The 20073-nt window shown below is 37.4% G+C and overlaps 2 protein-coding genes across 2 annotated transcripts; one reads left to right on the forward strand and one right to left on the reverse strand.

The window, feature by feature from the left end:
* Window positions 1-1421: 1421 nt before the first annotated feature.
* Window positions 1422-11393, reverse strand: aldh18a1 (aldehyde dehydrogenase 18 family, member A1). The gene is made up of 16 exons (XM_055042956.1): window positions 11257-11393; window positions 10927-11076; window positions 10221-10325; window positions 9987-10139; window positions 9081-9171; window positions 8408-8532; window positions 8036-8180; window positions 7595-7668; window positions 7299-7398; window positions 6389-6609; window positions 6080-6217; window positions 5546-5741; window positions 5266-5387; window positions 4587-4773; window positions 3239-3334; window positions 1422-2287 (listed from the first exon to the last, which is right to left on the reverse strand). The coding sequence occupies exons 2-16, from the start codon at window positions 11068-11070 to the stop codon at window positions 2079-2081; spliced, it is 2106 nt and encodes a 701-aa protein (XP_054898931.1). The 5' UTR covers window positions 11071-11076; window positions 11257-11393; the 3' UTR covers window positions 1422-2078.
* A 5390-nt stretch (window positions 11394-16783) lies between these two features.
* On the forward strand, window positions 16784-20022 carry LOC129368118 (phenylethanolamine N-methyltransferase). The gene is made up of 3 exons (XM_055042968.1): window positions 16784-16984; window positions 17251-17461; window positions 18523-20022. Exons 1-3 carry the CDS (start codon window positions 16810-16812, stop codon window positions 18959-18961), a joined length of 825 nt encoding a protein of 274 aa, XP_054898943.1. The 5' UTR covers window positions 16784-16809; the 3' UTR covers window positions 18962-20022.
* Window positions 20023-20073: the final 51 nt, after the last annotated feature.

Below are 20073 nucleotides of genomic sequence, written 5' to 3' on the forward strand. Positions count from 1 at the left end.
CATAGAAACACTTTAAAGTCACTTTCCGGAAAACAAAGTCTACGACTCATTGTTCAAAAGATTTTACTGCTAGTAAAAAGTAATTCATTTTTTATTCCATTTCGAAATACATCATGGGGTTTTGTGCGGAATGTATGCACTAAATGTATGCAGTCACACCTAAACGGCGTCAGCTGGAACCACAGCTAACTTTGATTCATCAGATTGGATAAAATAAAACACAATGCACCAAAGAGCTAATCCTCATTGTCCCTGCATTGTTCCTTCTCTACCTCCAGTCATGATGTTTTCAATCGCTTTGCACATAAAAAGGCCAAAAAAGTGAAATCCGAGTTTTCTCCTCTTCTTCTTCATCTCTGAATCCTTTGGACTTATGACAGGAAGCTGATTGAAGGGTAAGTAGTGCATTTTGGAGAATGAATTCTTTAGATGATGGAAAAGAGAGAAAGATGGGGGTAGAAACAGAAAAAAACCCAGAACATAAGTCTGTGATTCCATTATTAGTCTCAGTTCTCCTCGTCTCTCTTTTCATTTCTGATGGCTGGATAATTAAACCTCTGTAGTATTGTCTTCCATCTTCCTTTGCCCCACTTCCAGCAACGCAAATTTCCCTATGGGCAACTTTAAAACAGGCCCCCTTTTAGACATCTGTTTTTCTGATCAGCATGACTTCTCTTCCCCCTCCTTCACGTTAATTTGTGTTCTTTGTAAAAGTAGAAAGACTAGAGCCAGGACAGCGATGAGCATACATATAGAAACCCTCAACACTTCAACAGCAGGAACAAAAGGAAATCAAAGAAAGTAGGAAAAAGAAACCCCAAATATTCTTCCTCAACTCTTTTTATTATTTTATATTTTTTTTATTCCACATTACTCTCATTAAAGAACCAAAAACCAAACCTTAAACGTGCATCGCGGAGACATCACAAAGGAGCACAGACGCTGAAGCGTTACAGAGCTTCACTTAGCAGCAGTCTCATTCAGCCCTGCAGCTTTAAAGAGAGGCTTGTCAGTTAGCCTTCCCAGCTCTGACAGAGGCTCTGGGCACCACGATGAACAAGCAGGAAGCAGCAAAACATCCAAAAATGAGCGCAGCTGGCAACAACAAATAAATAAAATAATAAATGTGAAAAAGAATCTATGATTATTTGTCCTTGTCAGAGTAAAATAGACAGTTTGCAAAGCTTAAATAAGATTTTTGTCATACCTGAAATTATCCAGCGTATAATTTTTCCAAAATTGCTTAAAGAAATTACGGAACATGAATTTTTGAACTGGAAACAAAGCAAGTGAAAGAATATTTGTGTGGAAGTGTGCAGTTGAAACCAGAAATGAGAGTCTGAAAATATTTCCTGTTTCACAGCATTCACTTTATTACTGTCTTTTCAGGAACATTTTTTTTTTTTTTTTTTGCAGCTGGTTGAATAACGTAGAAAACAAACACAGTTACTACTTTTGTTTCAACAGAAAACTGAAGCCAAATGTAAAAATCCTCTGATTTCACATTATTATCCCCTTTTCCTTCTTCTCTGGAAGTTTAAAACATTTTCAAATGTCTTAACATAAAAATATCACTAAATCTGTTCATAATTGTGTCATTTAATATGAACATGTTTTCTTTGTTTTTGTATAAAACAACCTGAAGGCCATAAAAATAAAGTAAGTAGTTTATTTTTGAAATAATCTTATCTGAGAAATTCTGTCTTGTCAGAATTGAAAAGCAGAAAATTTAATGTCATCCCAGTTTTTATGTCTTTAAGATGTGCCTATCATCTATTTAACTAATTGGAGATATATAATTGAATATCATCAGCTATATTTAAATGTATTTAATGATTTTACCAAGCGGAAGAACATTATATATAGTAAAGAGAATTGGCCCACGCACTGAACCTTGTGGCACTCCAAAAATAATCCTTCATTTAGGCATTTTGGCAATTTAACCTGCTGCTAAATTAAACATTTATAAACTGTCATTGAATGAGAATTATGTGAACAAAAAAATGTATATTACAGTTTTGGTTAAGCAGCTCATAAAACATCAATTAGAGCTTATGAGACAGGACACAAAAATGAAGCTAACATGAACGCAAGTTGCTGTCCTTGTGTCCAGTTAAATTCTGCTCAATAGGGATGTTTTCATGGAGATACTTCATGCTGCCACTCTCAGAGAAATCAGCCACCGTGTGACCATCGCCTCTCAGGACCCACTTGGTGCTGAGGAGTCCCTCCAGGCCGACAGGGCCCCGGGCATGAATACGGGCTGTGCTAATGCCGACCTCTGCTCCTGTACACCAAAACAAACACAATGACAACAAAACAAACAGTACTGGTGGAAAGACAGCTGCAGGAGAAAATTTACACTTTTTGCCAATGCTTTACAGATTTTAAATATTAGGTCACTGATCTGGTCTTTGCCAGTTTAACCCTTCCAGACCAAACATTCCCAGCTGAATTTGCAGTACTGTAATTCCGCCTTATGTTACGCTATCTGAAAAATTTCACTCCTGCCATAAAATTAGCAGGGAATGAAACTAATCTGAGGGACGCACTTTCAATTTTTTTGAAAAAATTGCAAAAATAACTTGCTTGATCTTGAACGTTCCTGTTGTTATGGAGAAATGGGCAAATAAATTTACTCATTGGACATTTAAAGAACTGCGTACATTTAAGAAAAAAGCAAAAATATCCAGGCAGAGATTTGAAACTTAGGTCAGAAATGGTTAAAAAACCAAAAACACATTTCAAAGTTGAAGTCAACATGGAAAGACAAGGAGCTAGTGCAATCTTTCACAGCAGTTAATAGTAAAAGATCCTATAACTTTTCTTCAATATTTTCTTCATAGTGTTTATAACGTAGAAGTACACAGTTGGGATTGATCATCCCTGGTTTTATTTTCATTATGTGCTCCACAAATTTTATTTTAAAAAAGGCTCAAGAAAGGTTCTGATTTGGCAGTTTTAAGTGAATTAACACTTAAATTTATATCATTTAACAATTCAAGGTTTAAGTGAGAAAAAAACAATTCTTAAACTAGAGTTAGTAAGCATCTGAAGTCTACATAGTAAAATGTTTAAACAGTTTAACAAAATGCTGAAAATTATTGCAGAGTGACAATTTAAAGCAATTCTAAAAGTCTGCATAACCTAAAAAAGATTAAACCATCTTTGACACAATTCAAAAAGAGCTTTCTAATTTGAAAACACTTGAATTTGTAAAATATTAAAAGTTACTAACCAAGTCCAAAGCGATACCCATCAGCAAAACGAGAGCTGGCATTCCAGAAAACACAAGCACTGTCCAGCTGCTGCAGAAACCGCTCAGCCGTCTCCTCTGGGAAATAAAGGACATTTACTGAAACAACCCTAAATCCTGGATATCAACCTCTAAGCAGAAGATATCGCACATATTTCAGGTAAAACATTGAATTCACTAACATGCATAAAGCTACAATTCTTGGTATTACGACAATCATGAAAAGATCCACGTAAAAAAAATATGGACAATAACTAAACGTAGACCCTACTGCTGCAGCACATTAATTTTTCACACAAAAAGCTCATTTTGGTGGAAGCAAGCAGAAAGAACTGTAGAACTGAATACAATTTTAAATAGTATTTAAAGCCAACTTCACTGTAAATTTTCCACAAGTATCTCATGACAGTAACATAAATGACTGATTTGATCCAGCTAACCTTTTAGACATCCATTCTTTGTGAGTTTATTATAGTATAAGTGCATTGTAATAAATTTGAATATTCTTAAAATACTTTATTTCCAGTAACTAAATTAAAGTTAGTATGTTATACACACAGAGTGATGCAATTTGTTCATGTCTGACTCAACTTACATTCCAGTTGTTGTTGTTGTTAAAGAAGGTGATTGGTCGTTTGTTTAGCATTTAAGCATAGAAATAGGAAGTTTAGTGGAAAGAAGAAGTGTGCACTGGTTTTATGTGTTTTTCTAGATTTATCAGTTAAGTTTTCATTAACTGTAATCCAGAATTATTTTAAAAATTAACAGAAATGTATTTTTTTAATAAAATTATTTTTTTAAAAATCATTTTTTAGAAATAAAATTTTCTAAAAAACTTCAGCTAACCTTTTAGACACGGTATGTAAGAACTGTATATAAGAATAAATATTTAAAATATACAAATCTTAGTAACAAATCAATATATAAATATAAATTAGAAAAATTCTAATTTAGCATCTTTATCCTGGAAGCAATGAAATAAGGTTCAGGTGGAGCGCAGTATCTTTTTTGACCACTAGATGACAGCAATTCACCTCCACTCCGTCAGTTGATCATCAAAGTAGAAATGGGTGCTTAGCACTATGTTAATAACTAAAAGAAAAATGCAGCAACTTTTGTCATGACCAACTAACATATTCACGTCAGAACATTCAATGTTGGACCCACAGAGTGAAGGTTTGCACTCATCCTAACGAGATACTCGCTGCTCATTAAGTGACATATAAGGGTGAGTTTATTCATTAGCTACAAAATAATATTCCCTTCTTGAAGAGCTCGTAGTCATGCTGACGTAAGACACACGTAACAGTGAAATCATTGCTCCACTCACTGTTTTCTGTGATGATAACATCAGTGTGGGAGCTTCCGTACTTGTGTATGTGCTCCACGGCCTCCTCCACCCCATCTACCACCTCCAAGCAACACTCCAAGTCGCTGTACTCTGTGCGTAGGGAGCTGGCTTCTGCCGGACTGAAGGTCAGGTACTTAGCAAAGCGTGGGCCTGAATGAATCTTCACCTGATGAAACCACACAAAACATTACTTCACAAGAACTAGTCAGTTTCATGATCAATTATGGAATAAAATCAGGTTGTGCTACATGTATATTGCAAATGTGAGCTGCATATAACATAAAAAAACTGAAGCACAAATGTCTACAGACTGAATTTACTTATTCACCTAATATTTAAACATGAATTGTTCCTTTCCAGACATGAGAAGTCCTTTGAATTTGATTTCTGTTAATCATATTTGTCTGTTGGAGCCTATCAGAATTAAAGTAACATTACCAAAAACCATTTCTATTTGCAAATATATAAAACACAATCTTAATGGAGACTTTATGGAATATGTGTGTATCTTTATTTTTACTATACTCTCCAACAAAATCCTCAACTTTTAATGTTTCCTAAGTGGGGAAAAAACACATCAAAAATACATGTTTTTGCCAAAATCACCAGTTTTAGCACTGATTTCTTCAGTTTTCTACAGGATTTATATTTCTCTTACCTGTTCATTGTGCAACATTTTAACTAGCTTGTCAAACATTGGAGTCCTGAGGATTTCTTGGTGAATTAGCAAAGTTTCCATTGAATTGCATGCAGCTGGGTAGTCACACTTGGAGTCTTTCACTGATTGGGATACAAAACAGACGGGAAACTGCATTTCAGGTGCACTAAACTCTGAATATACTACCCCTCACTGATGTTAGAAACAGTATGATTCGTTAGTGAGAATAAAAAGGAAACAGGCATGTCAATTTAAGATTTTGTGAGCTGGATTCACAGACCAATTTTTATGACTTTATCAACATCAGCGTCTGCATCAACGTAGACGTGGCAGATTCCCTCGCTGTGGCCCAGGACTGGGATACCCTTGGCTGCTTGCTGAATGTCCCGCACCAGCTGTGACGAACCTCGGGGGACGATCAAGTCAATCATCTTGTCCAGTCGGCAAAGATCCTCTACTTCCTCACGAGTGTTTACCTGGAAAGGAGCAGCAAAAGACAAACCTTTATAGTCCTATGGAAAATCTTTTATGTGAAAGAACGAAACAGAATATTTTTATCTAACGAAGATCTAAAAAGTGTGGATTCCTTTTGTTTTCAGCTACACTGATACCCCAAAATAAAATCCAGAAGTAATCTAGTTAGCGAAATTGGTTCTACAAAGTAATGACTGAAGAAGGTTGAATACAAAATTCTGATTTTTAGCAACTTCTTAGAAAAACAGGCAGACATGGACCCATAAGTCCCTCTACTCTACATATAATGATTGCACATGGTTTATATACAGCATTAATAGATGAATAGAAAAAGTTTTACCATCTGTACCGCCTCTCTGACTCCATGCAGAGAAAGGGCTTCCTGAGTGAGCTGGTGCAGGACACGGTTGGTGTTGGTAGCTTCTTTTCCACCCTTCAAAAGAAGAGCATTCCCACTGGCTATTGCCAGAGCAGAGACCTCGATAAAGAAAAAAGGTACAGCATTCCAAAAACAGGTGTTTGTCACTTTAAAAATATCAGATTACAGTTCAGATTGCATGCTTGAAACAGAGAAACAAGTCTGGACCTCACACCTTTTTGTCTTTCCACATTGTTTAAGAAGACACTCAACTTTGTCCTGTGACTTTACCTGTGGCAGGCAGTCAGGACGGGCTTCATGGATGACCAGAAGAACCCCTATGGGAACCGTGACCTGCTCCAGCTCTAAACTGGGAGCCACCCTTGTTCTTCGCACCACACGCCCAACGCTGTCCTGAGCCGCCACGGCGATCTGACGCAGACCAACGGCTAAACTACTTAGCTTAACTGATGACAGGCTGAGACGCTTCAACATGGCTGAAGACAGACGTCCTGGTCAAAGGTCAAGAAGGGAAACTGTGGTGAGGTTAGAAATGTTGTTGGTTCAAGAGTTTGATAGTTTTTAAAATTTTTGCATCAAAATTAAATGTTGGATTTGGTACACAATAAAGACACTTTGCTGACAGACAGAATGTTTCATGCACAAACTCCAATATGCTACCAAAATACCCTGGATTTTACAAGGATCAAACTTGCTACAAACCGAAGATGTCCTTTTTGAAAGATTTCTTCTTTTCTGGTATGAAATCCATCAAATAAAACCATGTTTTTTCACAAAGCCGCTACGATATTGTTGCCCGCTAAGCCAAAGTAAAAGTGCAGCTACTGTACATTGATGTTTTGGTCCTTTACTGATCATTTTGCCAAGATGAACTAAAAAGGCTTGAAAAATCTGGTTGAGTTTTCCACTGTAGAATCACTGTATTGTTTTAAACCAGTATAAAAAAAATTAGGCTACGTCAGAAAAACAGATGTAGTATGCTCACATAAAAAGATATAAAGCATTTTTATGCTGCATGTTGTCCTCTTGGTAGGTGCCAAAAATACAAAATAAATGAGGGAAGACAAACAGAAGGACCTGACAGATTTGATGAAAACTTGTTGATGACTCTAAATTAATATATCTAGAATTATTTTGGACAGCTGAAAGAACAGATAAGTAGAGACTCTGGTCTTGTTACCTGCGCTGACAGCCATCTTCATGTCTATCTTGTTTGCAGCCAGAATTTCGTCTTTCCTTTCCGTCAGCAGTTCTGCTAGATGGCAAATGATCTCGCTTCTCTGACATTGCAGATAACAAAACACAGACAGAGTACAGGCTCAGCAAGGAGCAGATCTGTCTACTAAAGTTCAGAGTTTCTCTGAAGCTGGCAAGGTAGGAAAGCAAGTAAAATTACAAATAATGAAGGTTTACACCCTGCAAAGTGGCATATAGAAACAACAAGATGACATGTTTAGACTGAGATCCATTCTTCACCTGGTCTGGATGAAGTGATGCCAGGATTCTTCCTGAGTTTCTGGCCATTTCTGTTTGCTCCTCCACAGATGGACCTACAACCGAGAACAGAGTCCAGGATTAGACAGACTGACAGTCGTGTAAAATCTCTGATCTGATACCGAGATGCACCAAAGAAGTCAATTTCCTTGTTGTCATTTCTGACTCGTAATTGGCATCTAAAATGCTGAAATACCAAATTTGCTTTATTCACTTTTAGATCAAAACTAGGAATCCCTAGTATCCATGACCTGTTTCCTACAAGGTCATGGGTACATTGCATAAATGAAGCAACTTTTTTTAACACAACAAACTAAGCAAGCATTTATTTACTCTTTCATAGAAAAAACAAAACGAGAATCAACAGGTCAGGCCTCTAAGAAAACCAGATATTGGCTTGGAAAAAATCTTATTCAAACACACCAGCAGGTTTGACCTCAGAGAAGAAGGTTCCCACTTTCTTCCCCTCCACTATGTCAGTGATTACTTGGCCGGTTACTTTGGGGTTTGTGCCGTTTGCAATGACCACTGAGGTGCCTCCTTGCAGCGCCCAGAGAGCTGCCTCAACCTGCAAGACAGTTACACAAATGCTGAACGAGTTTTACTTTCTCATAAGGAAGACAAAAACAAGGAGTTAGATAAAACGACACAGGCGTTAAGAACACCTTTGGTTTTAACTTTGTGATCTCTTCAGCACCACACATTTTTTTCCTTGTTTGAAACGCAACTGGTCACTTAAAGTCCTCAAAGAAAAAAAAATACTTTTAGCAAATGATAGAAAGACTTGTGACAAACCTTGGCCTCCATGCCTCCAATCCCAACTCTGGATTTTGTCCCGTAGGTGATGGACTGCTGGTCCCCAGGGTAGAAAACGTCTATGAGTTTAGCATCGTTTGTTCCAGGTGGGCTATTATACAGTCCTGAAAAACAAACGATCTAATTCAAACTGTACTCTTCCAAACCAATAACTCTGAAACAGATGGAGCCCAGAAACCGGCCATTTCAATCAAGGGACTTAAATAATGTTTCAGTAAAGAAATTTTACAAGAAAAGATGGATTTTATTGTGGGGCGTCAGAGCAAAAAATATGAATGCATATCACACTAGTAAACCAATAGCATATATTGAAGTGTGAAGTTTTATAAATATTTCTATGTGCATTTGGACACCATGGCAAAGTGAACTTTATAACTCACTATTAGAATTGCGAGACATTTAAATTAATTGAAAAATAATAATTTACTTAGATTTGTCCAGAGCAACATTTAAAACATTTCCAAGGTTTTAAAGATGATCTGTGTGTTCATGTGTGACAACCAACCAGAACAAAACAGAATTAAAATCCCAACTTTCAGTTAAACTTGCAGTTCTAATGAATCTTGTATCATCAATAGAAAATTCAGATTTGCAGAGTCGGACCGTGTTATTATTTAACTACAACCCAAAACTGTGGCGGCCGCATTCGTACCGTCAACATCAGACAGCACTATGAGCAGGTCGGCCTTCATCTCCACCGCCAGCCGCGCCGCCAGACTGTCGTTGTCCTTAATACTGATCACCTGAAGAACCAGAAAACTTCACAAACTTTCACTTCATCTAGATATTTTCAGAGAGAAGCACTAATAAAGACGAGTAAATAAGACTAAAGTAATCTTTTCATTGGAGTAGCACAATTTTGTAATGAAAACAATCCAACCTTATATATAGTGATTATGTATTAGTCAATACATAATTACATAATAATAAATACTTATAAATATATTAATTACATGAATAAGGAATATATAATGATTGCATAATAATTAGTATTATGTATTAATAATGAGTAATATATCATTAGCATCATGATTATTATATTTTATTTATAGGAATTATTATTAGTAGTAGTAGTAGTGGTAATAATAATATTCTTATTTTCATTACCTGTTTTTCTTAATGTTATTCAGTAAAGCTCTGCATTTTTTATATGTTTGGTAACATATACAATTTGTAATTTAATTTTAAATGAGCATTTTAATAAATTAATTACAGGTTTAAATTCAGCAAAAAATTAATTTGTAGACTTAGCAGAAGAGAAAGGAGAGAAAGATTCAGGACTCTGGATGATCTGAAGAAATTGTGCAAAAATGAGTGCTCAGTGTCTTGATCATTGGCTGTTTGGATTTTGTTAATTTTTATATTCTGCTTAGATCTCACTACTCTACATTCAAGGACTCATCATTTATGTTGATCTTGGCAAGACTGAAAACTCAAAATATACAGTAGCAGAGCAGCAGACACGAACTGCAACTATTAATTGGTTCATTTTCCATCTGTATTATGGTAACAGATTGTTGCACTTCCATCGGTCGCCCCATGCTTCCTGTACATTTACCCCCTGCAGGTCGCTGTTGGGTTCTGGTGGAGGTGCCACTGCATCATTGGTGTTGATGATGGGAATGATGTTCATGCGCAGCAGCTCCTGCAGTGTGCTGTTGAGGTTCTGCCTCTTCTCATCATCGTGGAAATCCAGATTTGTCACAAGAACCTGAGGAAACAAAAAGGATTTAATAGAAAGAAACGATAAATAAAATACAAGTTTTTAAATGTCGGAGAGTTTTCTGAGTACCTGTGCAGTGCATGTGCTGTACTGTGTGAACATGGCTTCATACAGAGCCATTAGCCCGCTCTGTCCAGCCGCAGCGCAGGCTCGGGCCTCCAGCACTGGGACAAACTGCAACCAAAATGACACACAGCTTGTAAAAGCAAGAATTAGTGTGTAAATTACAATTTATTGTAGCTTTATGGGTGAATTTTTCTGCCATAATTTGACAACACACATTTTCAGTCAGAAAGAAGATTTCAATTCTTTTGTTCTCAAAACGTTTAATACTTGTGCTTACGTTTAATACTTGTGCTTACATTTTCAATTTGAAAGCAGGACTTCATGCTTTTCTTCTCAAAACTAGTAGTTACTTATACTCAAAACTTCTGCTCTCTTTCAAATATTCAATGTGCTTTCTCAAAACTTTCTCCTCACACTCAAAACTCGCCTCTGCTCAAATCTCTGCTTGCTAACCTCTCTGGTCGCTTGCAAATCCTTTCCTGCTCGCACTTGGAACAAAAAAGTACCAGCTCCTGGCAACCTCTCAGCCAATGGAATGAAAGTGTTACACTGGGTGCGTTTGTTTCGTTCTAGTGGGTGTGCCTGTGTGGGGACTATCAACCTGCGCTGCCCACTGAATGTAGTGGCAAACAAGGACTTCAGCTTTCTTTGCGTTACATCTAGTTTTAAATTTCAACAGGGTCCACAATGTTCCTAGTATTTCCCTTACCATCTCTTTATGCTGACCGTTTCCTGAATGCAGCGCCTGTCGGACGCTTTGAGACAGAAGGATCTCGTGTCTTAACCTCTGCTTGCCAAAAGCCACAGCGCCACTGGTTACGATCATCAACTCCCTGCCCTGATTCTGCAGCATGGCCACCTGAACAGCAATATAACCAATTAAAAATACAACTGATACTTTCCCTCTAATGATGGAAGGTATTAATTGTATCAATACATGTTATCAATGTGTGTTTTTGATGAAAAAAAAAGACCAAAAAAAATGAATTTCATGCTGATTTATAGTAAAGAAATGCAACTTTAGTGACTGGAGACTCACCTGCTCCACAATTGAAGCCAGTCGTCCGAGAGCCAGACCGCATTCATCACCACGGGAGACCACAGCGCTTCCTAGTTTAAACACAATCCTCTTGGCCTTATGCAGCTCGCCGCGATGTGCAAAGGAGCTGCCATGGACTCTATTACTGAATTCTGCGAACAATAAGGAAATCTAAGATTTTCAAATCAAGCATAGAAACAGTTTTGCTTATTTATTGAATTTTATCAACGATGACGACATGATTTAAACTCCAATCTTTGCTCTCTGCTGGACTTTTAGCTGCCTTGTTCCATAATAGCACCATTAATGACAAGTTGAACGACCTGGTTTTATTAGAATAACTAATAAAATCAAAACTAAAGTTATCAATGTATCACTGAAGTTTCTTTTCTCTCTAAACTGTGAATGCTTTCCTGGGTGATATTGCTCTTTTCTATGAATGAGACTAGAAGAGTGAAGGTCTTGTTTTAAATCTTTTTGTATCCAAGAGAAACTGGGAATAATGGCCTTGCAACTGCCACATCAGCAATGCAAGCAGACAGAAAGCCTTTGCTGACACCACACATCTTTCTGCACCAATGAGGCGCCTGAGTGGACGAGGACAGGGACGAGGGACAAACCCAGAGCAAACTTTATCAGACATTTCTCTGTGGACACAAAAACCTATAAAGGGGCATGATTTAAATATTACTGAATTAATCTGTATATCCATTTTTCATTTAAAAAAACATGTTTCGAATCTTCTAGTTTAACATCACTTAGTATTTCTTCCATAAAATTTCAATATTTTCTGAAGTATGTACATTACACAATATTATTTTACAGAGACTAAAATAATACGTTGAACTTTTTAGGATTAATATACTGAAAATACTACAAAAACATTTTAGACTGCAACTGATAAATAAGTTCAAGGTCAACATTTGTTATATAAAATTTCTTAAGCCAACAATCTGACAAAACTAGAAACCAAACTTAATAAATCAGAGTTATTAAGTAATTATTTAAATTAGCTGTTTTCTTTTTGTTTTGTTTTTTCATCTGATTGTTGTTGTCCCACTTTGCTGTGATAATGTTCACACAAATTCAACAGATGATTGTAATATTAGTCTTGCCTTGAGTCAGATGTTTGGTGAGAAACTGGAATCTCTGTGGTGAAAGTTTTGAGCACAAGTTCAGCTTTTGCAGCAGCATGTTCAGCTTCCCTTATATCTGAGAAATAAACATATATGCAGCTATTTAAAATAAGAAATTATGTAATGAAAATTGATCAAATGTGTTTATTAAAATGAAGGAGATGTAATCAATGATGTGACATGTACATTAAACTTTAAAGACTTCCTTTATGAATAAAGTGCAAATAAAAAAGGGTATTTTCTTACTTTAAACTTCTGAAGATCCACTACGGACTTTGTGTTCCTGTTGAAGTTTTGATCAAATCTTCTACACCTTCTTGGACCATTTATTTCTCTCTCCATGACTGACAGTGTTGAGTGAGCAGCAGAGGGGAGCCCCACATGTCAGTAACTCCTCCCTTTAACAATACAAGCTGCTGATTAACCCAAAGCTGTGTCTACGCTGCAGCCTGAAGTGACCCAACTCCAATTTTCTTTGCGTAATTCCACCTGTGTCTCATCTTTTTATGACGCTTCGATATCCGATACGTATCCAATTCAAATGTGACCGTACATCCAGGTTGAAATTGGGTCACCTCAGTGAACGTTGTCTAACCGTTTGGAAAATATTTTTACAGGTTTTTACCATGCTTGTTGGAAACAAATGATGGCATTTTCTGCTTTAAACTTTTTAAAACAGCCTCATTTTAAAAATGAAAAAAATTGGTAATTTCTATGTAATCAGTAATTATGTTTTATTAACTAGGTGAAAAGAGCAGAAATGTCTTTTAAAAAACCAAAGTAAGAAAGACAATAGCAGCATTTTGTAAAACAACCAGAAAAAAGAAAAACAATATTTTAGGATACTATCAGAAACAGAAGGCAGAGCAACTGAATGATGTGTGTTTATGTAACTGGGTATGAATTGGATCTGTTTGGCTCTTCTGAGATAACATTTCTTCATAATTGGTGCAATATAAATCAACTTTATTCAATTGAAATAATGTCTTTCAGACTCAATAAAGATTTGCTGGCCAATGTAACTTTTATTGGGTTGGTGTGTACAGGATTAAGTACAAGAACAAGATATTAAGATCCCATTTATTGAGATTTTAATTTTTTCCTTTGTTTTATGATCTGATCTTTCCAGTGAGTTACTGCTTCTGCGCACAATTCTTGCAAGATGCAAAAGGATGTTATGGTGACTTGCAAAACTATTGAACTTCATCACATTTTGACCCTTTATATCAACAAACTCCAATGTATTTATACTTGGATTGTATATGGAAGGTCAATTGAAAGCAGAAACAATTAAAAGTTGGAATGGAAATTGTTTTGATTTATTTTTAAAAAGTAAAATCTGTGCATTAAAATAAAGTGCAACCAATCAACTACACATATTACCTTTTTTGTGTGTGTAATTTAAGTACAGAAAAAAAACTACTTTGTAATTGAAAAAAATAAATAAATAACTCTTGGAGGCTTCAAAATACCTGCAACTGGTGCAACGGTTTATCCAACAACTCAGCAATGCCACAACGCAATGCTTTAGATTAAAATGGTCCAGTCAAAGTCCAGATTTAAATTGAACAGATTTTCGGAAGACCTCCTGGTGTAACCGCAGTGACAGGCGTTTCCACTAAATGTTAATTCAGGAATCAACATTCAAAACACTTTTTTTAAACTTTATAGAAAAATTGTACAACGTTATTTCCCCGCTTCATGGTGTTGTTCTATCAGAAAAAATTAAGTTTGCAAAAGTACTTTTGCAGTGAACCTCAAGTTTGTCTAGATGACTTCAATGTTTAGTCTCAAAGTTTTCACCTCCTTTCACTCTCTAGCTTGCTGTATTTTTTAAGCAACTTTTTCTCTGAAAAGTGCACTTCTGCTCACTGAAATAAACTTTAAAATAAAGTCAGAACCTCAGACCCGTCATCCTGATTAATCCTTTTAGAAACTGACCACCTTTCATTTCTTCTGTGTGGCGATGAAGAAGTCAAATTGATCAAAGTTTCCTGTGTACCTGCACCATCCTGCTGCGGCTACATGAAAAGTAACCCGGAGCAGAGTTGACTGACACAGCCGAACCCCCCCCACTCGCTGCCTCTGGGACCACAGATAACTAAATTGGCTCCACTGGCTCTGGTTAAATGTGTGTTATTCCATTATATGAGCTCTGCTTCTTTTTTCTGCTCCCTGCTTTTACCCTTTATCTGTTCTTCTGTGATCCTCTTTGCTCTTTTATCTTTTCATCTGACTCATGGGAAGGAACTGCCCTGCACCTTTCTCCTGCCTCGTTCTAATCTACTAACTACATTTGTTTGTGAAGGTCCGCGTCCGTGTGACTGCGCACGCAGCCACGTCGTGTGTTTTTCCACAAAGTTTACCTGCAGGTTTGTCCATTTTGATTCTGACTGGTTGGTAATTGTTTTGTTTTTACAGCTCTTCGTGCCTCCTCTAGAATGAAATTATTAATTTATCTGTAATTATGTGTAATATTCATCGTTACTTGTTCTCTGACCCCCCCGAATACAATCAGTCTTAACACTGAATGTGTGAACAGAAATGTATCACACCTGCTTACGAAGAATATTCATAATATAAAGATAAATACATTTGCAATGGAGTAGTGAAATATTAATTTTCTGAGTCTTTTCTCCATGCACCCGCATTAAAAAATAAAGCTTGTGATTTAATGAGAGTTGTAAGTTAGTGTTCAATAAGATGGCGTCTTAAAGATCAATGCTCACTTTGATCATTATGCTTGACAGTTCATCATGTTCAGATATGAACCCTCATTTGACAGATCCATACTTCTTATTGTGAAATATTTAAATCTCTGTCTCGTCTCACATTAAAACTGAGCCAAGATTCAGTTTAGTGCCGATCCCAAGATGTGATTTATTGAAAATAAAAACTTGAACTTTTCAAGCAGGTGGTATGTAAGGAAGTCAACAAGGTAAAACCAGACAGGCAACAGGAACTGAATGTGGTGCAGCAGTGGGCTGAGGCACAAAGAGAGACACAAAAACACGGGAGAAATGAAAAATGAGTGCAAGTAGAGCAAGATAAATGCTCAAGAAACACAGAGCTAAATAACAAAATGCAGAAATAACTCAAAACATAAAAACCGGATCATTGAGAAAAAAAAATGTCTCCAGAAACATTGGTCATCTAGTTTAAAGCTGCAAGGCTAGAAGCAGGGGCTTTTTTCTTGGCCAAGGTTAGTAAAGATTGCTTCACTGTGGACAGTTTTCCATCAGAATAAGACCAAACAGGTTTGGGAATAAGCACATTATGAATCTGAATACGAGAGTTGCATAATCGCTCCACTCTCCAAAAAAAAACAATGGTTCAAGACCTTAAAGGTTTAAAGCAACGTGTTAACACAAAAGTCAGAAACGATTGAGTAGTTTTAAAGTTAAGTATGAGACAAATGCAATAAATCTTAGGGTTAGGGTTCTACAGAATTTGAGCATTTCTCAATTGTTCGTTTTTTCCTACAGTAACTTTGCAGGTGGGAACAATCCTGTAATAAAGCTGCCACAGGGTGGCAGAACTAACACCCCCAGATAAGGTAAAACTGACCAGTTACCCAGTTAATAACGGAAAAAGATCAGAGCAACCACACTGTTCCTGGTGAGAAAAACCATCTGTGTGTGGAAAAGTTCTGTTCAAACCAAACATCAAGGGGAAGGGATGGCATTCACAAAGTAAAAGGTAGGAAGTGTGTTTTATTTTAGACGTATAGATATAAAGAATGAGGAACTCGTCATTCTTGAGCAATGTTTTGGTATTTTGTGGTTTAATAAACTAGTTTGATGTGTTGTTACGCTAATGACATTCAAACGTATTTCTCTTAGAAACAGAGGGTATGAAATATTTGTCTTACCCCAAATGAAAGCAAGATGGAATATTATTGAACTTTGAAATTATGTTGCTGTTTTATGGTGATCTGACATCTTTGGCTTTCAAGTCCTCATCATTAACATGTGCAGGCTTTTTGGTGTTGACAAATGTACTTGCATCTAGGAGAACTTATTCTTTACTCTACATATTGTACCTGAATGTCAAATATAATGTCTCACTGAGAAAGAAATTAGTCATTTGTTTTCTAAAGGTACCTCCTTGACTGCAGAGAAGGACCTGAAGTGCTGTAAGAGTAGTGCATTAATGGGTGTCGTGTTGGAGGAAAGCCCCTGATCTGATGGTATCAATGCTGCAGGGCAGAAAACAGAGCAAGTGAACAAATGCTATCAGGCTGCATGGGCCAAAAAGAAAAAAAAATCAGGATCGCTATCTCTGCAAGAGTGGCCCGAAGCACATACGCACACATAACAGCATGGATACACTGACACACACAGGTATAAAAGTCAACTTTCAAGTGGCAGCGGCACACCTGAACACGGACCGACTGTAAAGACAGAGGTGAGGAAACATGATGGAGGAAAAGGGAAAAGAGAACAGCATCGCAGCTATGGCCACCTGCTACCAGAAATTTGATCCTGCAGCATATTTGCAGTACAACTACACTCCACCACGCGCTGATTTTGCGAGAAAAGACAGCATAGTGCCTTGGAAACTGGCCTGTTTACACAGAGCTTTCACTGAAGGTAATATGTTTGTCATAAAGTAATTTCCATAGTACTGATGTGCCACCATCTCACTATAACTTTTGTGTACTGTCAAAAGTTTTAATGCAGCGTCTTTGTACTTTTTTTGTGCGAATAGAAACATTCAAGTTAACCTGTTATTACGGTTTGATCAGAACTCACCTAAAATCATATCTGACGTGTTTAAGAAATGTTGAACTTTTGTGCTACTCTAAAGCGTCTCTGCAGCAACTGTGCTTCTTTTTTCTTCTCCCACTTCCTCCCAGGGGATGTGAGCGGTGAGCTCCTGGTGGACATCGGATCAGGTCCCACTTTTTATCAGGTGATGAGTGGCTGTGAAGTTTTCAACAAAGTGATCCTGACAGATTTCTTGGAGATCAACCGACGGGAGCTGCGGCGCTGGCTGCAGGATGAGGGAGGATGCAGCCTGGACTGGACTCCCTACTTGGAACATGTCTGCAAGCTGGAGGGCCGACGGTATGAAAGTGTCTTGATAAAAAGAAATGATTTGCATATTTTGACAGATTACTACCTCATGTTTAAATGCGGCAGACCAACGCAAAGTAGTGCAATGTTAGGAACTGAAGGGAAAACTTAGAAAAACTCAGACAGTGTGCTATTTATATGTATGTAAAGCATATTAATGTCAGAATTATCCAATTAAAGTGGATTCCAATTGAGAGCGTGTGTTGAGACTATAAATTGCGCTCACAGATGTTCACCATCCTTTTGGACTGAGCTTTAGGAAATTTACAAATAACCCTGGCCAACAGTTTTGGGCATTAGATGTGCCAAACTGGTGGAGACGTATCCCAAAACTCTCATTTTTTACAAATACAAAAGTTCTTTGGAAACTATGAATATTTTTTCCTTCCACTTCAATATGATGCACTAGTTTGCGTTGAACTATAAAATATTAAAATATCATGAATTTGTGGTTTAAAATTGGTTAAATACCACTGAATAAAAGCATCCTCACTGTGTGATGTTACCAGTAACGGGTAATTCTGTGCACAGGGTAACGTTTAGCTTAAGTAATGTGCTACTTTGAGTTATATAACACAAAGTAGCACATTACTTACTCTGACCGAGATGCGCTTCATAATAGTGAGAGAGAGCAAGACTTTCAGCAGATAACAGGAAGGCTAAACAGCTCAGTTTTATTTTTCTGAGCATTTAACTTGTAGTTAGGACTTTAATCACAAAAATAGTGGTATTTATTCACATAAATCTCTGCAAAACAGCACTATAATTCTTATTCCTTTTTTTAGTGTTAGGTTTTTAGCACTGAGAGGGGTGTTAAAAACCTGAATAAAACTTATGAATTAACTTCTAAGTGGGGTCAAGTTTTACAAAATCCTGTCAATGATCCAGTAATTTGACTTAAGTGTTTTGAAGCAGTAGAACAATGATTCAAGGAGTTTGGGTCTCTCCTCTAACACATAATCACAATAAAACACATATGAATGCTTATTACACGACACTCTCAGTGTTGCCTGATTGCATGCAAGTTGATGATTGTTATGCGCTGTTTTCAGGTCCTCAGCTTGGCCTGAGAAAGCCACCCGGCTGCGTCAGGTCGTGTCAGACGTCCTCCCGGTTGACGTGCACTGCTCCCAGCCTGTGGCTCTGGACTCGCTCCCGTCAACCGGGGCCGACTGCCTGGTGTCCTGCTTCTGCCTGGAGAGCGTCAGCCCCGACCTCCCCGCCTTCACCAGGGCGCTGGGTCACATCGGGAAGCTGCTTCGTCCCAGAGGCCACCTCATGCTGATCGGAGCCCTGGGGGAGAGTTATTATTTCGGTGGTCCAGGGGTGAGGATCCCTGTGGTCCCCCTGAATGAAGCCCAGGTCTGTGATAGTTTGAGGGAAACCGGTTTTACCCTGATCAGGCTTGAAGTCTACACTCTGCCTCAGGATATGCAGGTTGGAGTTGATGATGTGACTGGGGTGTTCTTCGCAAAGGCGAGGAAGGATTAATTGGGGTCACCGGCATAGATGTGGCTTTGCTGCTTATTAGTCAAATATAAGTTGAGCACTCAGATAAATCCACATTTGTTTTTTCTTGCAATGAGAAGTTAGTTTAAATGTAATTGGAGAAAGAAAAATAATCCTCAAAGATAAAAATGTTTTCTAAGTTTCTCTAGCTTTAGTTGTGAGGAACGCAGTTAAAGACTGACCCCTGCTGGTGATATACGGCCACTACCGCTGACACAGAGACCTCCAGTTGTCAAAACATTTTGTGTCATTTGTAAAAGTTAAAGGAGTTTTATCTATTCTGTGTTATATTCTTATTAAAAAGCAATGTCTATCTTGTTCGCTTATATAAATATGCTCCATATATGTTTATCCAGATACTGAGAAAACATAAAAAGCATAAATAAAATATATAATTTAGAGCAAATATAAAAAAGAAAGCTATGTTTTACTGCATTTCTGGTGTGTAAGGTTGTGCAATTGGATAAATTAAGCACTAGATGACACTTTACAGCTTTTTACACCTAAAAATCAAACTCAAACAATGAAGTCTAATGGGAGCCCACTTGAAACCCTTCCTGGTGTGGTCACTCCTGTTCTACCTATAGACTCACAGTCAGTAAGTAACAATCCTGAAGTTCTGGAATACAGACAGAAAATAACAGAGCTTCTTGTTTTGCTTCACTTCTCATCCAAAAGGCTTCTTCAGATTGTCATAATGGGTTTGGTTTTCCATCCTGATGTGTTATTTTGGGATCATAATAAGTTCCTGAACCAACTGCATCCCTGAGTTCCCAGAGCCAGAAAAACATGTGTTTCGCATGTTTCAAAAATTCAGTGGTTGTAGAGCCACCGGAGAAGAAGTAAAGGCTGCACCATAACATACGGAGATAAAAATCTATAGATTTCTTCTGGTTACTGGTACTTCAGTGTGTTAGTTCAGGGATTTTGAACTCATTTTCATTTTGGGCCATATCAAAATCTGAATGTTCTTAAAGGGCCAGTTGTGCCAGAATGTGCAATTCAGCTATTAAAATATCAATAAACAACTTTTTGTTTCAGCAGCCAGTGAGTGTGAACGTCTTTTTTCACTGATTGTTCCATCCAGGATTTTG

Source organism: Poeciliopsis prolifica, unplaced genomic scaffold, assembly GCF_027474105.1.
Source record: "Poeciliopsis prolifica strain line A6 unplaced genomic scaffold, Auburn_PproV2 SCAFFOLD018, whole genome shotgun sequence".
Taxonomy (NCBI): Eukaryota; Metazoa; Chordata; class Actinopteri; order Cyprinodontiformes; family Poeciliidae; genus Poeciliopsis; species Poeciliopsis prolifica.